At 43.6% G+C, this 21,861-nt stretch overlaps 1 protein-coding gene across 7 annotated transcripts in view; it reads left to right on the forward strand.

Moving 5' to 3' along the window:
- The window catches only part of PTPRA (protein tyrosine phosphatase receptor type A), a 258,722-nt gene that overhangs the window by 220,064 nt on the left and 16,797 nt on the right, over positions 1–21,861 (forward strand). For all 7 annotated transcript variants that reach the window (XM_037017449.2, XM_037017447.2, XM_073236844.1 and 4 more), the window contains 10 exons: positions 416–492; positions 4,332–4,368; positions 14,786–14,883; positions 16,050–16,169; positions 16,916–17,082; positions 17,573–17,708; positions 18,411–18,560; positions 19,738–19,831; positions 20,108–20,184; positions 20,640–20,774. In XM_037017449.2, the coding sequence (XP_036873344.1) occupies positions 416–492; positions 4,332–4,368; positions 14,786–14,883; positions 16,050–16,169; positions 16,916–17,082; positions 17,573–17,708; positions 18,411–18,560; positions 19,738–19,831; positions 20,108–20,184; positions 20,640–20,774 (1,091 nt within the window). The remainder of the gene's footprint in view (positions 1–415; positions 493–4,331; positions 4,369–14,785; positions 14,884–16,049; positions 16,170–16,915; positions 17,083–17,572; positions 17,709–18,410; positions 18,561–19,737; positions 19,832–20,107; positions 20,185–20,639; positions 20,775–21,861) is intronic.

Here is a 21,861-nt window from a genome sequence, read left to right on the forward strand (position 1 = left end):
GAACTTTGCTTTATTTTTGGGTGCATAATATATTTACATTTACTGATACTTAGTGTCTTGTTTGTGTATTAATGTGTATGTATTGTATATATTTTAAAAATATAATTGGTATGCTGTGTACATTGCTGTATTTTTTTAACTATATATTGGCAATTCATCTGTCAAACAGAAATATACACTTTCCTTTTTACTAGCTGCTTACTATTCCATATGATGGATATATCTTAATTTAATCATCCCCCTAGTGATTGTTGAGATGGGTCATAATTTTTGCTGTTAGAGGTAGTGCTGCAGTGACATCTTTATACATGTATGTCTGTACTCATGAGCACAGACATCTCAAAACAGGCCTGGTTACATAAGCACCAGTAAAAAATAAAATTGAATTTAATTGAAATACTAATTTTTTTTCTAGATGACCACTCTAGAGTCCATCTGACACCAATTGAAGGAGTTCCAGATTCTGATTACATCAATGCTTCATTCATCAATGTAAGGAACTCAAGCTTTTCTCATTTCTCATATTACCTTAAGTGACTGCTGGCTACCATCTACTGGTTCCTTTCCAAGCTGCATATTAGGAAGAATATTTGTCATTTCAGGTTTTTTCTGAGGAATCTTAATTTTTTTAAGGGACTGAAAAAAATTTTAAAGATCAAAACAGGTATTTTAAAATGTATTCTTAATGTTTACCCTGTCATCATTCCCAAAGGTTTCCTATGCAGAAATCTGAATCTAAATGTGTGCTTTCTGTAGGAGTCAGTGAATCCTTTATTGAGCTAAAGATAACTAAAAACAAAAGCAAGCTTTGCCATCTGTAGTATGTGAAGGAGGTATTGCCAGGTTCTGTGGGACTTAGGGAAAGAAACATTCAGCCAACTTGGTGATCCAGTAGAGGTTGATAGGAAAGCATAAGTCTAAACTCAGGAGAAGAAAGATGAGCAGAAACTTCAAAGCAAAAGGGAAAGCATGAACAAAGTCAGAGACTAGAAACAGTAGTCTTAGATTGTAAGGTACAAAATAGGAAGTCATTGGGAATTAGGCTTGGGGGATTGGTAGGAACTCGATCTTGGAAAGCATTAGATGTCATTGTGGTTCTTAGTTGCAGACAATGGAGTCTGCTTTCTGTCTAATCTTTTAAGTAGAAAGGGGTTTATTGTAAGATATGGGTAGCTTACAAAATCCATGGGAGAGCCAGTGAGCCAAGCTAAGGTGCTGCTCAGCAAGGAACAGAGCAGCCAATGATGTATGCAACTACCCCTTATGACTCTGATAGTGAGACCTCTGCACAGGTGCTGCAGAAGAACTGGGTAGTCCTGCTGCTTGCCCAAAGACCATATCCTCCTAGCACAGTCACCATCTCACATTGCTCACTTCTTCCCCAAGTCCTGTGTGGGAGCATCTGCTAGAAAGAAGCTAAGTCTTATGCAGAACTGAGCTGTGAGGGAGTCTAGGAAAGTTAGCTTTTAGTTTCTCTGTAGTAAAAAAGTCAAGTTCTGAGGGGGTGGGACTGGGCGTTGAGTGAGCCACCTTATTGTATCTGCAAATTTCAGTACAACTAAGGGTTTTGATTAATTCCCTAGGCAATAACATTGAGAATGTTAAAGCCTGGGAGTGACATGGCTCCATTTACATATTGATCACTCACACAGGCTACCATGTGCAACATGGACTTAGGAGGGGCCAATTGGGACTGTTACAATAGCAGGTCACAGATGATTAGGGCCTGTAGAAAGATTGGAAAGGAAGCAGCAAAATAAAAATGACTTTGGAGGTAGAATTTAGTAGCACTTGGTGACTGATAGTATACGTGAGAGAGAGTACAGGATGATTCTCTATAGGGTGTATTGGGTATAGGGTGATCCTATGAATGTATCCAGTATATAGTTGGTCATATTGATCCAGAGCTCAGAGGAGGTATTCCAGAGCCATGGCCTTGGAAATTACTAGAGAGACTGGGCTCTGGGGCCCACCAGCCTCTGCCTGGCACACTGATCAAAGGGTCCTCATGAGTGAGACAAAAGGAGACCAGGAGAGAAGAGAGAGGAGTATAAACATGGAAGAACTCTTGAGTGGTTAGCAGGGTTAAGGGCAGATGAGAGATCCAGAGGGAAGGAGGGAGCAGATGTGCTGTGGATGAGGAGTATAGAGGTTGACAATGTCCTTTGCTGAAGCAAATTGAGGCCATTTGTTGTAGGCTGCCAGTTACACTTACCAAACGTTCTTATCCTTCCAATTTTAATGAGGTATAGTTTATATATAACAAAAATTCAAACATTTAAAATGTAGAATCCAGTGATTTTTAGTAAGTTTACCAGGCTATGCTGCCATCACCTTATGTGTGTTAGAATATCTTCTAACGCTGTTAACTGAGATGTAATTCATATGCCATAATGTTCACCCATTTAAAGTTTTCAATTCAGTGGTTTTTTAAATATATTCACAGATATATCCAACCATTACCAGTCAATTTGAGAACATTTCATCACCTCAAAAAAAAAGAAACCCTATACCCTCTAGCTGTTGCCTCTTTTAGAACATTTTGCTCACCCCAGTAAGAACCTTCTTGTCCACAGGCAGTTAATCCCCATTCCCACCCCTCACAACCATTTACCAAGCCTTTTTTGCACAGAGAACTAGGATCACACATGAATCATAAAGAGAGGTGGTACCAGGCACCATGGAGTGGTGACAATAGGCAGAGGGACATGGAACCTGGTCTGGAGAGCACAAAGGTCTGAGAGCAAACCTGGCTTTAGGAGGAGAGGAAGCAGGCGATGCACAGTTGGCACGTGGGCGTGCAGCCTGGAGTCTTACCCTTAGATGTCTAAGAGTATATAGGGTTGTTAGAAGTAGTTTTTTGTTTTTGTTTTTTTTAACTGGTAGGAATATAGCTACCACTTATAGGCAGCTGGGATTTAGCTTTCAGAATCCAAAGATGTCTCAGAAACTAGGAAGCCACATTTCATCTTTCCCTTGAATATAACACAAGGAAGATGAGTAGTTTTGCCTTGTTAACCATCTTGCTGGTTAAGCAATGCTGCTGTACCATTATGTAGGCCTTAATGGAGAACATAGGCACCCGCCTGGGAAAGATGGGGCAGGAAGCACTGGGGGCTGGGCCCTCCAACAGTGTTTTTAAGCTATTCATGGCTCATTGCTCCAGTGAGAATTTAGCAGTGACTTCAAGTGGAGCAGGGATATAGTATGGCTTAACATATTCTAAGTGCTTTTCAGTTTTTATTATAAGTTTGGTACATAGGCAAAATGCAGCATCCTGAATTAAGGCTTTCTAAGTTTCTGTCTTCTAATGAATGAAAACATTTGCAAAAACTTAAATTCCTCTTCCCAGTAAGAATTTTAATAGGCTTCTTGTTGCTAACTCTAAACATGTCCATCTCTAGGCTTAAAGCTTTCTCTTTTCTGTGGTAGGAAGTAACTGCCCTGCCCTTGTTTGAACTGGAAAAGGACATGGCTTCACAGACTCAGGCCCCCCTCCTTTATTCTGCCACTGCCTTGCAGACATGTATTTCACATTGTCACCTTGGTGTGGCATGGTGTCTCATCCATGAGGCTGCCCCTTCCCTCACTACCCATCTTTTCCTGTCTGAGATTGGCAGAGGGTGACTTAGAGTCCTTAAATGATTTTTTGCTTACCTAGGATTTCTCAAGTGATTACTGCATTTAAACAGTGAGGCTGAAAAGATGTATAACTAAAACAATAAAAACTGAAAAAGAAAGTTACTGCCAGGTGTCATTTTTCAGAGGCTCCTTATCTAGTAAGTGGCATATGCAGGCTCCTTTGCTTCTTGTCTTCCATTTCCATAATGGGAGAACCCTGTTGTGAAACATTGGGAACTGTTCCACCATTCCCACAGGCTTTCCCAGAAAGTTTTTGTACCTGAGTAGTTTCATCAAGAAAATAATCCCTTTCCTTCCCAAGGTGGGTCCGGCTTCATCCCTGGAACTACCACATGTGCGTCTGCCTTGGAGGGTTCTTAACTGTTCACACTAAGACCCAAATTGTCAGCCACTGAGAAAGCGTCAGAAACAGGATCTAGCCTAGGAGTTGGTATTTGATGTTCTTATTACACTGTTCACTAATAATTCACTTTGAGAAGACGACCTAGACCATGTAATCTTTGTAATCTTTGATACCTGTTACTCAAAGCTAATCCCTTGGAAATTTCTAAAATGGAAATCCTTGTTAATTGCCTAAAACTTTTCACTAGGGAAGCTTTGTTGACTGGTTGGAAGTCTGGAGAATTCATTCCTATCCATTTTTGGTTTTCATTTTCTTCTCCCCTACTCCTTTCCCACCCCACCCCCAGGGCTACCAAGAAAAGAACAAATTCATTGCTGCACAAGGTAAAGTAATGATAATTTTTTATTCCTGGGCTTAGCCATGAGCTCATAGTGAGTGTGGATTTTTTTCTTTCAAATGCTACATAGATTAATCAAAATGCAGTAGCTTTTCTGTAATTAACTACCACCTGAAAGAAAGAAATATAATCTGCCTTACAGGTTTATAACTAAGGGCCTTCATCTTGATGACTAGTATCCAGGGGTCCTTTAAAATAAATCTTTTTGTATACATGCATAAAAAGGACTGGCGAGAACTACCCCACACATCAAACACAGTGTAATGAGGCCCTCTATCTTGGGGCTCTTTGGGAACTTCAGGTTCAAGCCAGGCTGCTCAGAGTTCAAAATTGAACTCAGTCTGCAGAGAGGATTGTCTACCTCACAGGTTCCAGGCTAGCTCATCTCCTTCCCCCACTCTTGGGCCTGAGGTGTACACTGTTATTCACGGATAGGTGATCTAGTAACCCTCAGAGCAGTGACTCAGTGCCATGGTCCTATAAATGCATTGCATACATTTCCATCGCCCGAATCTCTAACAAGTGTCTTCCCCTTTGGGATTCTAGCAAAAATATCTTGATGTTTGCAGCACTAAACAGTAATTGGGCTTTAGTAATATCATTTATTTAACCATTCAACAGATATTTATTGACCATCCATTATGTGACAGGCCCTGGCCTAGGTGATGGGGGTATATATAAGCTAATAAAACACGATGTGGTCCATGCCTTTTTGGAGCTTTTAGTTAGCAGAGGACAATTCACAGTAAAATAAAAGAAATTTTGTTATGTGGCTATACTGCTCAGTATGGTAGCTACTAACCGCAAGAGGCTATTTAAAATTAAATAAAATTTAAAATGTTTTCCCTCTATTGTACTAGTCACATTTTAAGGTCCAATTGCTACTTGTGGCTGGAGTCTGCCGCATTAGTGCAGATATGAAACATTTCTGTCATTGCAGGAAGTTCTATTGGACAATACTGTGGTAGAGATAAAACAGAGAGAGGTAAAATAAAGTGGTCAGGAAAAGCCTTAGCTCCTCCTTGCCCTTGCAGTCACCCACCAGGGCCTGGCCATTGCCTGAACAGTTCCTGTTTTTCCTCCCTCTGTAGCCATCTGTCAATTCAGGTCTACCCTCCAAGGCCCATCTCAGCTACCATCTGCTCAGTGATCTGGCACCAACAATCGTGCACAAGCTCTTGACTTCCTTTATTTACCATAGGGCCTTGTTGATGCTAAAATGCTTGTTGAATTAAGGTCACCTGTGATTTCTTGATGGTCCTTCTAGCAGACTCCCATCCTCTTGAACCTCTCTACTTTGCTTCACACTCCTTGCAGCTCTCCTCTGTTAATTACTGACACTCCCTTCTCTTGATTTTCTCACTTTCCTAAATATTCTTTCTCCTCAAGGAAGTAGTCTTCTTTCTGCTCCTTAAATATAGTTTCTCCCCAAATTTGTAAATGACTACTTCCTTGCAACTCCATTCTTGTCTTTCATGACACCACTTCTCTCAGTTCTCCTGCCTCTCCATCTGTTCTTCCTTACTCTCCTTCTAAGAGAAAGACAGACTTTGTTCTGTTGAACTGGAATAATGCTCAGGATCCCCCAGCACGCTCTGTTTGACCCCTTCTTTTCCCTTTGAGAGACCTCATCTAATACTCATCATTTGTGACTGACTGCTGTCTCTTCTGAGCTCCTAAGCCATATTTTCACACTAAGCTTGTACCCCTCCACCTGGATACCCCCACAGACTCCATTTTTTTCCTTCCTTGTGTTCTTTAATGTTTTTCCTTATTAGCTGAGTTGAACATCTAGTAGGTTTTTTGTTTTGTTTTGTTTTGTTTTTTAAGTGATCTTTTTTTAAATTAAGATATCATTGATATATACTCTTATGAAGGTTTCACATGAAAAACAATGTGGTTACTACAATCACCATATCATCAAGTTCCCCCATACCTCATTGAAGTCACTGTCCATCAGTGTAGTAAGATGCCACAGAGTCACTACTTGTCTTCTCTGTGCTATACTGTCTTCCCCATGACCCCCCCACACCATGTATACCAAACATAATACCCCTCAATCCCCTTCTCCCTCCCTCCCCACCCACACTCCCCCACCCTTCCACTTTGGTAACCACTAGTCCCTTCTCAGAGTGCCCCACAGACTCTTTAGATTCAACATCAGAAACTAAAACAGGACTCTTCCTCAGCCCCAAAACTGCTTTTCCTGCTATATTTTTTGGCTGTCAGCATGACTGGAATGTAATCTACCTAATCAACGAAGCCAGATTTGGGATCATCCAGATCTCCTACTTCTCCTTTGTTCTAAATATAATGAGCCCGCCTTTTTCTTTCCCCTAAATCTGTCTTCTCTGACCACTGTCTTTCTCCCATCTTTCTTCTAGTTCTGCTACGTAGCCCACTGATTGATCCCTGTAGACTCCAGCCATGCTCTTTGCATTCCTTCACCAGAATGGCCTTCCTCAATGCATAATTTTTGTCAGGGCTCATGAAAATCCTATAATGATTTGTCCATAGGCCTTCCTTAGCCTGGCCTCCACCCCTTTGGATTCTAGTATCTTACCTGTCTTTCCAGCTCCATCTTCTGTGTATCCTACACAGTGAACTCACTGAACTCCTTGCAGTTCCTGGACATCTCATGCCCTTTCTTGATGCTAGCCCCGTGTATTTCTCAACTCTTGTCCAGCTGGTCTATCCTTAATATATGGCTCAAATGTCACCTCCAGGGGATGTTTCCTGACCCTGTCAGGCAGTGAAACAGTTCCCCCTCTGTACATCTCCATAGCATGTGCCCACTTTTATCCTTTTTTTTTCTCTCATTCATTTTTTTTTAATTGAAGTATCATTGATATGCAATCTTACATTGGTTTCAGTTATACAACACAGTGGTTCAACAGTTACCCTATCCTTTTCTTTCTTTCTTTTTTTGTATTTTGGTATCATTAATCTACAATTACATGAAGAACATTATGTTTACTAGACTCCCCCCTTCACCAAGACCCCCCTTAAAGCCCCATTACAGTCGCAGTCCATCAGTGTAGTAAGATCTATAGAATCACTACTTGTCTTCTCTGTGTTACACAGCACTCCCATGCCTCCCCCCACATTATACATGCTAATCACAATGCCCCCTTTCTTCCCCTCCCCACCTTATCCCTCCCTTCCCACCCATCCTCCCCAGTCCCTTTCCCTTTCGTAACTGTTTGTCCATTCTTGGGTTCTGTGAGTCTGCTGCTGTTTTGCTCCTTCAGTTTTTTCTTTGTTGTTATACTCCACAGATGAGTGAAATCATTTGATACTTGTCTTTCTCCACCTGGCTTATTTCACTGAGCATAATACCCTCTAGCTCCATCCATGTTGTTGCAAATGGTAGGATTTGTTTTCTTCTTATGGCTGAATAATATTCCATTGTGTATATGTACCACATCTTCTTTATCTATTCATCTACTGATGGACACTTAGGTTGCTTCCATTTCTTGGCTATTGTAAATAGTGCTGCGATAAACATAGGGGTGCATCTGTCTTTTTCAAACTGGGCTGCTTCTTAGGGTAAATTCCTAGGAGTGGAATTCCTGGGTCAAATGGTATTTCTATTTTGAGCATTTTGAGGAACCTCCATATTGCTTTCCACAATGGTTGAACTAATTTACATTCCCACCCACAGTGTAGGAGCGTTCCCCTTTCTCCACAACCTCGCCAACATTTGTTGTTGTTTGTCTGTTGAATGTTGGCCATCCTTACTGGTGTGAGGTGATATCTCATTGTGGTTTTAATTTGCATTTCTCTGATGACTAGTGATGTGGAGCATCTTTTCACGTGTCTGTTGGCCATCTGAATTTCTTCTTTGGAGAACTGTCTGTTCAGTTCCTCTGCCCATTTTTTAATGGATTATTTGCCTTTTGTTTGTTGAAGTGTGTGAGCTCTTTATATATTTTGGATGTCAACCCTTTATTGGATCTGTCATTTACAAATATATTCTCCCATACTGTAGGATGTCTTTTTGTTCTGTTGGTGGTGTCTTTTGCTGTACAGAAGCTTTTCAGTTTGATGTAGTCCCACTTGTTCATTTTTACTTTTGTTTCCCTTGCCCAGGGAGATACGTTCATGAAGAAGTCGCTCATGTTATGTCCAAGAGATTTTTGCCTATGTTTTTTTCTAAGAGTTTATGGTTTCATGACTTACATTCAGGTCTTTGATCCATTTCAAATTTACTTTTGTGTATGGTGTTAGACAGTGATCCAGTTTCATTCTCTTACATGTAGCTGTCCAGTTTTGCCAACCATCTGTTGAAGAGGCTGTCATTTCCCCATTGTATGTCCATGGCTCCTTCATCATATATTAATTGACCATATATGTTTGGGTTAATGTCTGGAGTCTCTTTTCTCTTTCACTGGTCTGTGAGTCTGTTCTTGTGCCAATACCAAATTGTCTTGATTACTGTGGCTTTGTAGTAGAGCTTGAAGTTGGGGAGCGAGATCCCCCCTGATTTATTCTTCCTTCTCAGGAATGCTTTGGCTATTCAGGGTCTTTGTGGTTCCATATGAATTTTAGAACTATTTGTTCCAGTTCGCTGAAGAATGCTGTTGGTATTTTGATAGGCATTGCACTGAATCTGTAGATTGCTTTAGGCAGGATGGCCATTTTGACAATATTAATTCTTCCTAGCCAAGAACATGGGATGAGTTCCCATTTGTTAGTGTCCTCTTTAATTTCTCTTAAGAGTGTCTTGTAGTTTTCAGGGTATAGGTCTTTCACTTCCTTGGGTAGGTTTATTCCTAAGTATTTTCTTTTTGATGCAATTGTGAATGGAATTGTTTCCCTGATTTCTCTTTCTACTAGTTCATTGTTAGTGTATAGGAAAGCCACAGATATCTGTGTGTTAATTTTGTATCCTGCAACTTTGTTGAATTCTGATATTAGTTCTAGTAGTTTTGGAGTGGATTCTTTAGGTTTTTTATGTACAATATCATGTCATTTGCAAATAGTGACCATTTGACTTCTTCTTTACCAATCTGGATGCCTTGTATTTCTTTGTTTTGTCTGATTGCCGTGGCCAGGACCTCCAGTACTATGTTGAATAACAGTGGGGAGAGTGGGTATCCCTGTCTTGTTCCTAATCTTAAAGGAAAAGCTTTCAGCTTCTTGCTGCTAAGTATGATGTTGGCTGTGGGTTTGTCGTATATGGCCTTGATTATGTTGAGGTACTTGCCCTCTATACCCATTTTGTTGAGAGTTTTTACCATGAATGGATGTTGAATTTTGTCGAATGCTTTTTCAGCATCTATAGAGATGGTCATGTGGTTTTTGTCCTTCTTTTTGTTGATGTGGTGGATGATGTTGATAGATTTTCAAATGTTGTACCATCCTTGCATACCTGAGATGAATCCCACTTAGTCATGGTGTATGATCTTCTTAATGTATTTTTGAATTCAGTTTACTAATATTTTGTTGAGTATTTTTGCATCTATGTTCATCAGGGATATTGGTCTATAATTTTCTTTTTTTGTGGTGTCTTTGCATGGTTTTGGTATTAGAGTGATGCTGGCTTCATAGAATGAGTTTGGAAGTATTCCCTCCTCTTCTATTTTTTGGAAAACTTTAAGGAGAATGGGTATTATGTCTTCTCTATATATCTGATAAAATTCAGCGGTGAATCTGGTCTAGGGCTTTTGTTCTTGCGTAGGTTTTTGATTACCAATTCAATTTCTTTGCTCGTAATTGGTTTGTTTAGATTTTCTGTTTCTTCCTTGGTCAATCTTGGGAGGTTGTATTTTTCTAGGAAGTTGTCCATTTCTTCTAGGTTTTACAGCTTGTTAGCATATAGATTTTCATAATATTCTTTAATAATTCTTTGTATTTCTGTGGGGTCTGTCGTGAATTTTCCTTTCTCATGACTGATTCTGTTGATGTGTGTGCTTCTCTTTTTCTCTTAATAAGTCTGGCTAGAGGTGTATCAATTTTGTGTATTTTCTCAAAGAACCAGCTCTTGGTTTCATTGATTTTTTCTATAGTTGTATTGTTCTCAGTTTTATTTATTTCTTCTCTGATCTTTATTATATCCATCCTTCTGCTGACTTTGGGTCTCATTTGTTCTTCTTTTTCCAGTTTCAATAATTGTGACTTCAGACTATTCATTTGGGATTGTTCTTTCTTCTTTAAATATGCCTGGATTGCTATATACTTTCCCCTTAGAACTGCCTTTGCTGCATTCCACAGAAGTTGGGGCTTTGTGCTGTTGTCATTTGCCTCCATATATTGCTTGATCTCTATTTTAATTTGGTCATTGATCCATTGATTATTTAGGAGCATGTTATTAAGCCTCCATGTGTTTGTGAGCCTTTTTGTTTTCTTTGTACAATTTATTTCTAGTTTTATGCCTTTCTGGTCTGAGAAGTTGGTTGGTAGAATTTCAATCTTTTTGAATTTACTGAGGCTTTTTTGTGGCCTAGTATGTGGTCTGTTCTGGAGAATGTTCCATATACACTTGAGCAGAATGTGTATCCTGGTGTAGAGTTCTGTAGATGTCTGTTAAGTCCATCTGTTCTAAGGTGTTGTTCAGTGCCTCTGTGTCCTTACTTATTTTCTGTCTGGTGGATATGTCCTTTGGAGTGAGTGGTGTGTTAAAGTCTCCTAAAATGAATGTATTGCATTCTATTTCCCCCTTTAATTCTGTTAGTATTTGTTTCACATATGTTGGTGCTCCTGTATTGGGTGCATATATATTTATAATGGTTATATCCTCTTGTTGGACTGAGCCTTTTATCATTATGTAATGTCCTTCTTTATCTCTTGTTACTTTCTTTATTTTGAAGTCTATTTTGTCTGATACAAGTACTGCAACACCTGCTTTTTTCTCCCTATTCTTTGCATGAAGTATCTTTTTCCATCTCTTCACTTTTAGTCTGTGTATGTCTTTGGGTTTGACGTGAGTCTCTTGTAAGCAGCATATAGATGGGTCTTGCTTTTTTATCCATTCTTTTACTCTGTGTCTTTTGATCAGTACATTCAGTCCATTTACATTTAGGGTGATTATTGAAAGATATGTACTTATTGCCATTGCAGGCTTTAGATTCATGGTTACCAAAGGTTGAAGGGTAGCTTCTTTACTATCTGTCTAACTTAACTCTCTTATTAAGCTATTATAAACACAGTCTGATGATTTTTTACTTCTCTCCATTCTTATTCCTCCTCCTCCATTCTTTATATGTTAGGTGTTTTATTCTGTACTGTTTTGTGTTTCCCTTGACTGCTTTTGTGAATAGTTGATTTTATTTTTTGCCTTTTGTTAGTATTTGGTTGGTCTGCTTTCTTTGTTGTGATTTTATTTTCTCTGTTGACATCTATTTAGCCTTAGGAGTGCTTCCATCTAGAGAAGTCCCTATAAAATATCCTGTAGAGGTGGTCTGTGGGAGGCAAATTCCCTCAACTTTTGCTTGTGTAGGAATTGTTTAATCCCTCCTTCATATTTGAATGATAATCATGCTAGATACAGTATTCTTGGTTCAAGGCCTTTCTGTTTCATTGCATTACATATATCATGCCATTCTCTTCTGGCCTGTAAGGTTTCTGTGAGAAGTCTGATGATAGCCTGATGGGTTTTCCTTCATAGGTGACCTTTTTTTTCTCTCTAGCTGCCTTTAATACTCTGTCCTTGTCCTTGATCTTTGCCATTTTAATTATGTGTCTTGATGTTGTCCTCCTTGGGCCCGTTCTATTTGGGAGTTCTGTGGGCTTTAGTTAGTATTTGGTTGGTCTGCTTTCTTTGTTGTGATTTCTCTGAGAGACCATTTCCTCCCCCAGTTTGGGGAAGTTTATTTCTTCAAATACACTTTCTATCCCTTTTTCTCTGTGTTTTTCTTCTGGTACCCCTATAATGCACATATTGCTCTGTTTGGATTGATCACACAGTTCTCTCAATATTCTTTCATTCCTGGAGATCCTTTTATCTATCTCTGCATCAGCTTCTTTGTGTTCCTGCTCTCTAATTTCTATTCCATTAATGGCCTCTTGCACCTCATCCAGTCTGCTCTTAAGTCCTTCCAGAGATAGTTTTATTTCTGTATTCTCCCTCCCAACTTGATCCTTTAGCTCTTGCATATTTCTCTACAGGTCCATCAGCATGGTTATGACCTTTTTGAATTTTGAATTTTGAATTCTTTTTCAGGAAGATTGGTTAAATCTGTCTCCCCAGACCCTCTCTTGGGGGTTGTCTGGGTAATTCTAGACTGGACCAAATTCTTCTGCCTTTTCATCACAATAGAGGTAGCTATAGGCAGGTAGCGCGTGTGTCAGCTGGGAGAAGAAAGTCCTTTCCTCCTTGTTGGTTGTCTTGCCCTGTTCCTCTGCCTGTGTCAGTTATCCACGCACCTAGAACAGCCTCCAGATTTATCCCCTAAGCTGCCATGGGTGGGATCACCAGAGCCCTACAGGGAGTGGCAGGTGCGCCAGGTGAGCTTTCCTGTGAGAATGGCGCCCCTTCATACTTGCCCCGGTTTCCTCTGCCTGCGCCAGGCAGCTGCACGCCAGCGGCAGCCCCTGGGTGTGGCCCGGGAAGCTGCGTTCTGGGAGGAGATTCTGGGCAGTTGTTGTGGGCATGGCTGCTCTCTGGCTGCTCCACCTATGTGGGCGCGCACAGCCACTCTCTGGCCATTCTGCCTGTGTGGGCGTACGCAGCCACTCTCTGGCTGCTCGGCCGCTGTGTTGGGGCCATGCCGGCTGTGGGAACGACTGACAGGCTGCCTGTCGCAGTGAGGGGCTTCAGGGGTGCGTTGCCACCCAGGGGCCTGGGCCGCCCAAAGTTCCTCAGAATTCCCAGCATGCTGGGTTGAGTGTGCTGGGATGCTTCCATCCAGCTCTGAGGCCCCTGTCCCTTTAAGACTTTCAAAAAGCACTCACTTTTCTTTTTGTCCCAGGGGAGCTGGCTTCGGGGACCCGTTCACAGATTTTACTTTTTTTTTTCTTAATGTATCAGAAACACAACAATCCTTTAATCTAGAAGGAATTAATTGCTGGACCCAGAAATTCAGGGACGCTGACAGAATCCTTAATTTCTTAAGCTGATGGCTCAAAAAAGCAACTGATTTTAAACTGGCTTCTCTCTACGCGTAAGACTCCCACAGATCCGACAAAGGGCAAGATTGTCTTGATGTCTTACTCAGTAAGAATCATGTATGTGGGGTCTGAATTAATGTCAGCTCTGAATTTTTCCTGCTGGGTGGAACTTGGTCGACTGAGTCCCCAGGAGATTCAATGCTGGCTCTGTGGCCTGAGCTTACTGGGAATGTGCACAGATTTTACTTTTCCGTTTCTCTAATATCAAGCACACCATGCAATGTGTGTCTGCACCTCTGGTGCAGATTACTAGAGCTGGTTATTCAGCAGTCCTGGGCTTCCACTCCCTCCCCGCTCCAACTCCTTTCCTCCTTCCAGGGAGCTGGGGTGGGGGGAGTGCTTGGGTCCCACCGGGCCACAGCTTGTATCTTACCCCCTTCGTGAGGTGCTGAGTTCTCACAGATGTAGATGTAGCCTGGCTATTGTACTGTATCCACTGGTCTCTCTTTTAGGAATAGTTGTATTTGTTGTATTTTCAAGTATATATATGGTTTTGGGAGGGGATTTCTGCTGCCATACTCACACTGCCATCTTGGCTCCTGCCACTTAAGTTTTTTATATACCTGGTACTGATTTTTTCTCCCAACTCTTAGAGAAGTATATATTTCCTCTCAGTGCCTTCAAATACATGAAGTTTAATTTTTTAACGTTTAGTTTTCTATCTTGGGATCTTCTGTCTTCAATTCCATTCTTGATTGGTTGCCCTCCAGCCTCTGGCAGAATTATTATCCTGAGACTTCCATTCACCAACACCTGAGGAATTCCACTGGCCTTTCTCCTATGTTAGGCCCTGTTTCCTTCTCTCTCTTTGTTTGCTTCTTCAGTTTCGTTTAGAAATCTTCTGGTGGTTTTCTGGAAAACACTGGGTAAATTTTAAAGTCCATCCTGAGCAAGTCACTCAACCTCTCTGTGACCGATGACACCCCTCTCAGAGTATGGTAGGCAGGAGTAAATGGGATATAAAGCACTTAGTGTACAGTCTGGCTATAACATAGGTATTCAGTAAGCAGTTATGATTTCTAATCCTTAACTGTAATATTCTTGGGAGACATTGTATCCTGTTTATATTTTGACAGCCTCCTACCCCTACTTCACTTCCTAGTGAAGTGCCTGGAACATGGGAATACATGGGAAATGTCCAGTTAGTAGGTGGGTAGATGGATGGGTGGATTGGATAATTAGCTAGTGACAGTGGGCACAGACTTCCAAAATTCAGGAGTGGATGTTCCCAATTTCCCAGCAGATTTCTTCCCTTGGTATGTGTTCTCCTCATCTTTGCTATTGGCCTTTAGGACCAAAAGAAGAAACAGTGAATGATTTCTGGAGGATGATCTGGGAACAAAACACAGCCACCATCGTCATGGTGACCAACCTGAAGGAGAGAAAGGAGGTGAGTGGAGAAATTAAATAGGAGCGTCCCTAGTGCAGGCATGAGGCAGCAGAGGGACTGCTCTGCTGGAGCTCTGTGCTTGAGTCTGGGCTGTCCTCCTTTTGTGGCTCCTGTGCCATTCATTCATTCAGACAGAATCCAGACTGATATGCCCACCAGACTTTCCTGTGGCCTGGAAACCTCCAGTGAGCCCCAGGGATGAACCTAAGACACATTCCTTATATCTGGTAGTCAAAAAACTCCCTCTGGTTCCAAAACAACCTGGAAGAAAGATTTGGGCCATTAGTCAAAGAAAGGTCACAGAGGGGCTTTTCTCCCCTGGCTTCTCTAGTCCCCCATTTCCCTCATTTCCTGTCCCTCCTCCTGAGTCAGAAGAGGGAACTGTATGAACTGAGACCTTGTGGGGTACAAGGGAAACTGAGGCTCTGGCCTGATCCTGCAGGCAGTCTTCTGATGTCCTTTCTTTTTGTCGCTGCCAGGTCCATGCCAGGCCACCCCCAGCACTGGGCCACAGGCAGCTCCAGTCCTGAGTCAGGCTCACGCCACAAAGAGGAATCCCCAGTTCATGGCAGTCTGTCTGCAGGATGGCTGTAGAGTCACCTTGATCCCCACATGGGTGTTGGGTGTATTGATCATCAGCTTCACAGTGCTCAGGAGGGATAGCATAGGGCTTTAGAGGTTCCTTTCCTCCAACTGGACCTCTGGCTTTTAGAAGCTGTCCAAGGCCCAGGCACCGGAGAAGGCTGTGGGCCTCTCATGGCAGGCTTACATCTGCATCAGTCTACCCTGGTGATCCACTCCAAGCAGGCTGCTGGTTCCAGGGGATCAGGCTTGCCCCTAGAGCATGACCTGAGGTATTATGGAAATGCAGATTTTATAGATAAAATGGCTTCCAATCTGCCCTGACCTGAAGGAATGGGGGTGGGAAAGTGAGAAGTCTAGGGCTAGGGCTATGTATAAATTAAGGGATTGTGCTAAACTTGGAAGCTGAGGAACTTGAAAAAAATGAAACAGTTAAATAAGTCTGCAACTGTCTATGGTGCGAGAAGAGGCCACAGGACTTTCTGGAGACTTCTGTCTGGGCTTTCATGGTCCTTTTCATGCTGTTTGCATCTGCTGGTGGTGGGTGGTCTGAGGTCAGGGGATGCATGTCTGTTCCTTTCCAGTGTAAGTGCGCCCAGTACTGGCCAGACCAAGGCTGCTGGACCTATGGGAACATTCGTGTATCTGTAGAAGACGTGACCGTCCTAGTGGACTACACAGTGCGGAAGTTCTGCATCCAGCAGGTACTGTCTTCTTCCTTCTTGCTTGTCTCTCTTTTGGCATCTGCTGACTGTTAAAGGGGGTGGAACAGAATGAGTCATCCCCCACTCTTATTCAGGGTGCTCAAGAACTGCTGAGTGTGTGGTATGTTTGGATTCTGAAATCAGAGATCTGGGCTCCCAGGGAACTTTTTTGTAAAAAGCTAAGGGAGGGATATTTTCGTGACTGGGAGAAGAGTATTGAGGTGAAGTTTGATCATCTTAGGTATGAACCAAGTGCATCAGGATGTGGTGTAATCTGGGTACTTGACTTGCCTCTGCTTCCTTACTCCAAAGGCCGCTGACATAGACGATGTGGTGGCCGCTGCTCTTGGCCCTCCAAAGCAATCCTCGAGGCTTGAGCAAAGGCTGCCTTCAGCTGAGGAGCAGTCTGGTGCTATGGGAAGGTTACCAAGAGTCAGGGGACCTGCATTTTAGCTCTGACATTGTCATTTACTACTAGTTCTGGGACCTTAACCCCAAGCCACTTAACTTCTCTGGGTTTCATGTTCCACATTTTGTAGGCTGAGAATAGGAACAGCCCTGCCTGCCTTGTGGGGTTCCTGGGAAGAGCCTCTGTCCCTGGTTAAAACCTCCTTGGGTAGACTCTCACTTACCCATTGTCACTGACAACCATAGCTGGCTCTCATCCCTAAGCCTCTTCTTCCCTCCCCTGGTGCTGCGCGCCCCAGGGTATCAGGGCCAACCCACAGGCTCTCCTCACTTCACAGGTGGGCGATGTGACCAACAGAAAGCCACAGCGCCTCATCACTCAGTTCCACTTTACCAGCTGGCCAGACTTTGGAGTGCCTTTCACCCCAATCGGCATGCTCAAGTTCCTCAAGAAGGTGAAGGCCTGTAACCCTCAGTATGCAGGGGCCATCGTGGTCCACTGCAGGTCAGTGTGGCCCAACCCCTTGGTTCCCCACTCACACCACATTCTGTTAAATGGCTAGAGCAGGGAAAAGTGCAGGGTCCCTGACTAAGAAGCTGGCACAGAGCAGATGAGCTGTTGGGATCCCAGGGCAGCAGTCAGAGAGACTCCTTACGTGTTGGTGCTGGGTAGAGAGCACTTGAAAAAAGGAGGGGCAGTCCTCCAAGACTGGGGGTGAGGAGACTACTGCTATAAAGCCAAGAAGCTAGGCTGGGTGCTGCCTTGTGTACTTGGGGCCTTCAGACCCTTCCATGTGTCATGGCTCCCTGGTACTGATAGCTAGAGGTAAGGAGCGTGGGTACAGCAGAGTTGGCTCCACGAGAGTCCTGGCTCTACCCAGTTCAGAATTAGATTTACTGTCCTGAAGAAAGAGCCCCAGCCTGTGCCACCCCCTGTCTGTATGCTCCCATAAGGCCTGCTGGCCATTCTGGTGACACCTGCTGTCTGGCTACAGTGCGGGCGTAGGGCGCACAGGCACCTTTGTCGTCATTGATGCCATGCTGGACATGATGCATACGGAGCGGAAGGTGGATGTGTATGGCTTTGTGAGCCGGATCCGGGCACAGCGCTGCCAGATGGTGCAAACAGACGTGAGTGATTTGCGGGTGAGGTGGGGCAGGGGGCATTCCAGGACCACCAAAATATCTGCCCACCTCATGGATTACTCAGCCTTCTTAGGTTAGTGTACATGATCATCATACTGTGTGATGAAGGGCCCTTATAAATTTTGTATTAAAAGCCACATGGAGCACAGAGGAAGTTGTGCCTGTGAGATTTGGGAGGTCAGGTGTCATTTGCAGTCAGCTCTGAGGATAAGGAGCAGGTCCTGAGGGAAGCAGGCACGTGGGCAGTGCTCACAGAGTTGTGAGCAGCTCAGCCATGTCCAGGAGCAGCAGTGCGATCAGCTCTGTGGTTAGCACACACGGTTCAGGGGCAGGGCACAGGGAGGGAGGCTGGCAGAGGTTTCATGCGTCACGAGAGTTTGACAGCCCCTTCAGACTAATGATTCTGTGCTTTCAGAGTGAGCAGGAGTTGGGCTTCTCCTCCTCTCCACTTCCACTCTAGGAGGGCACCAGAGTAGGACTCTCCCTCCCAAGTTAAGCACCCTCAGAGGGACTCATGCATTTCAAGTCCTGCCTTACTAAATTAGGACTGTGGGAGTGAATCATTTTATCCCTGCTAGAATCAAAGGAGAGGTAGACTGGAGTGAAATGGGGGTGGGAGGGAGTGATCTGGTACCACAGAGAGCACACTGTATATAACTGCAAACTCAGGCAGCATTCCCATTTCAGATGCAGTACGTCTTCATATACCAAGCCCTTCTGGAGCATTATCTCTATGGAGATACAGAACTAGAAGTAACCTCTCTAGAAACACACTTGCAGAAAATTTACAACAAAATCCCAGGGACCAGCAATAATGGATTAGAGGAGGAGTTTAAGGTGAGTTGGAGCAAAACCACCTCTTTCAGATGGAGAGATCATGTGATCTGGGGCATAGGGGATGTTAGACTCTCTGTGAATTTACCAACAAGTAGTAAATCCTCTTTTGAGGCATGTGAGTGGTTAAGGAGATGGGTCCCTGGCCCTTTACTCATACCCTGTCATTCTCAACCCATTCTGCTTGTTAGAATCACTGGTGGGGGGGTGGATTAAGACCCCTAGTTCCCCTCTTCTTCCCTGTCCCACCCAGATGTTCATAATGGACAGCAAGAGCAAATTTTTCTGTAAGGACCAGATAGTAAATACTTTAGGCTTTGCAGGCCCTGTGGTCTCTGTTGCAACTTCTTACCACTGTGGTTATAGCACAAAAGCAGCCATAGGTACTATGTAAGCACATGAACATGACTGTGTTTCCATAAAAACTTAATTTATAGGCAGCAGGCCAGATTTGGCCCATGGACCATAGATCACTTACCCCTGCTGCATGCCGTTAGATGATGATTCTCAACACACAGCTAAGGAATATTTCACACTCTTATCAATAGAAGTGCCCCCGGAAGCAAGAGATTCTGGGGTTGGGGGAGAAGACCGCACTCCTTAAAGCAGTCCTCCGAAACTGTAATGTGTATATGAATTACCTTGGGATCCTGTTAAGATACAAGTTCTGGTCAGATCTAAGTCAAGGCCTAAGATTCTGCAGTACTTGGAAGATGAAGCTGATGCTGCTACTTTACAATGTACTCTTTCTCTGTGTGCCAAGGATCAAGAAGGAACCTCGCAATCAGGGGAAAGGAAGATGTACATTTGAATAAATTTTTCTGAAGAGTCCAAGACAGCCTCTGTCTTAGAGCTGGGATGCTTCTGGTGGAACAGCAGGGAGAGAGGGAGGGTGAGCACACTTGCTCCAGAATCACAAAGTTCCAGCTCAAGGGAATCCCAGAATAGTCCATAGGAGCATGGAAGGCAGTGTTTCCCAAAAAGTCTTTTGGCTTGTTCACTGGGCTCAAAGACAGAAGAAAGTGTTCCTACACAGTGTTCCTCCTAATGGAGGTCAGGGCTCTGGTGAGGAGCAGTATGCAGCCAGACTGGCCTGGAGATGCAGGGCTAGTGACAGGCCTAATCTTGTCAAGCTCAGTTACTGGGGTTAGTAACATTTCCCCTCTCCTTCCCAATTCAGAAATTAACATCAATCAAAATCCAGAATGACAAGATGCGGACTGGAAACCTTCCAGCCAACATGAAGAAGAACCGGGTTTTACAGATCATTCCATGTAAGAGCCCTTTCCCCACCCCAAAGGCTTCGTGCCCCCTCCACCCCTTCCTCTTCTCAGGTACTAGTTAATGAGCAGCTTAGAGACAAGAATTATGGCATTGCCTCTTGTTGCTCTCAGTTCTTTAGTGGCTTCTAGAAATAAGATCATGAAGGCCAAAGAGATTGGGCCTGGAACAAGCATGTTATGTCCAGATCTTGGGTGGGTGGAAAGATGGAAAAAGAGGGAGGAGAGGACAGGTGACGTTGGAACCACAAGCTGCTGTCCTTCCTGCAGATGAATTCAACAGAGTGATCATTCCAGTTAAGAGGGGGGAGGAGAACACAGACTACGTGAATGCATCCTTCATTGATGTAAGTAGCAGCTATGTCCCTCGAGTCCAAACACTCCACTGAGATTGAGCTGGGCCTTGTAGTACTGCCCTCGCAGTTCTTGGGAGGATTGCCTGAGTCAGCCATTCTGTGCACTCGGTCTGTCAGGCCCCAGAAAGCAGGAGGTGGGGGGAAAGAGAGGGCATGCACCAGGGTAATAACTAAAGGGAAAAAGTTCACAACACAAACCACAGCCAAAGGCTGAAAACTGATCTTTCCCATTCCTGCTTTCTTCATCCCAGCTCGAACTCCTCTTCCCTCACCCTCATAGAAAGACACCAGCGGGTCAAACAGGGTTTAGTCCTTGACCAGCAGGGAGCTCTGCCAGGGACTGGCTTGCCTCCAAGCAGCCCCATCCCTTCCTAGTGGCCTGACTTCTCCCCTAGCCCCTCCCTGATTAAACCACCTCACTCCTACCATTGACCTGGCCTGGACAGGGCTATCGGCAGAAGGACTCCTACATCGCCAGCCAGGGCCCTCTTCTGCACACAATTGAGGACTTCTGGCGAATGATCTGGGAGTGGAAATCCTGCTCTATTGTGATGCTAACAGAACTGGAGGAAAGAGGCCAGGTGAGCTCAAAAAGATCCTGGACTGTGGGAGATAGACTGCATGAAAAGGGGGAGGGGAAAGCTAAGAAGGTATGTTTGAACTTTTTCTTTGACTTAAACTGTGCAGAGAGCTATTTCCAGGCAGTATTGTCAGTTGATTGGTATCTGAGCAACCAGTTAGCTTCTCTCAGGTCTGGAGGAGCACTGTGGTCTGAGCACTCATATGGTTCCCAGACAGTTCATACCCCCTTTCTTCTCTCCTTAATACAACGGTCCCCTAGCCTAGCTTTGTGCACATCCTCCTCCCTGCTCCCCAGGCAGGGCAGAGCTAGTGAGCCAGACCAAAGCTGTGATTCTCTAAGAAGAGGGTGCTTCCAAGAGAGAAATGAACAAGACAGGAGGACTTGTGGGAAGATGAGTCATCTCTTTGCTGACTACACAAAAGAAAGCAATAGAATTTGAGAAATAACAAAAACAAGAATTTACAAGTTAACATTCAGTAACAAGGAAGTATTTTAAAGTAAAAAGCCCTCAAGTCAATTAAAAAATAAATTTGGGAACTCAGAATATAAAGGGACCTTAGAGGTTCCCTAGGTCAGCTGCCACTCAGTATAGGATGTTTCTTGTTGCTGAGGCAGAATCACGCAGCCTCTACAGAACACTATCAATCCTAAGAATTACTCTTTCTCTGTCCACCTCCCATCTCCACTTCTGTCTGAAGTACTGAGTAGCCTAGTCTATGTTCAGTCAGTGCCTATTACCTTCAGAACTCTTCCTATTGCAGTTGTACAGCACAGTAAATAGGTGCTTCATAATGCCTGGTGAGTAACTTAACAGGGATCAGAATCGAGAGAGCCTGGAGAAGCCAACAAGAGCTGGTGATAAAGGTCCTTCTAAGTCAAAGTGAAGAGTTTGGACTTCATAAAGCAGTTTATGAACCCTTGACAATATCAAATTTGTGGGGTTTTTTTAAGTTTCTCTGGCTCAGTGAGGAAGATGAACTAGAAGTGAGTGAGCCAAAAACAGAGAGGAAGCTGTGGCACCGCTGCTGGTGGCCTGGATGCAGCAGGGCTAGTGACAAGTGGTCTTCCTCAAGGGATGGTGAAGA

The sequence above is a fragment of the Manis javanica genome, chromosome 5 (assembly GCF_040802235.1).
Source record: "Manis javanica isolate MJ-LG chromosome 5, MJ_LKY, whole genome shotgun sequence".
NCBI classification, from domain to species: Eukaryota; Metazoa; Chordata; class Mammalia; order Pholidota; family Manidae; genus Manis; species Manis javanica.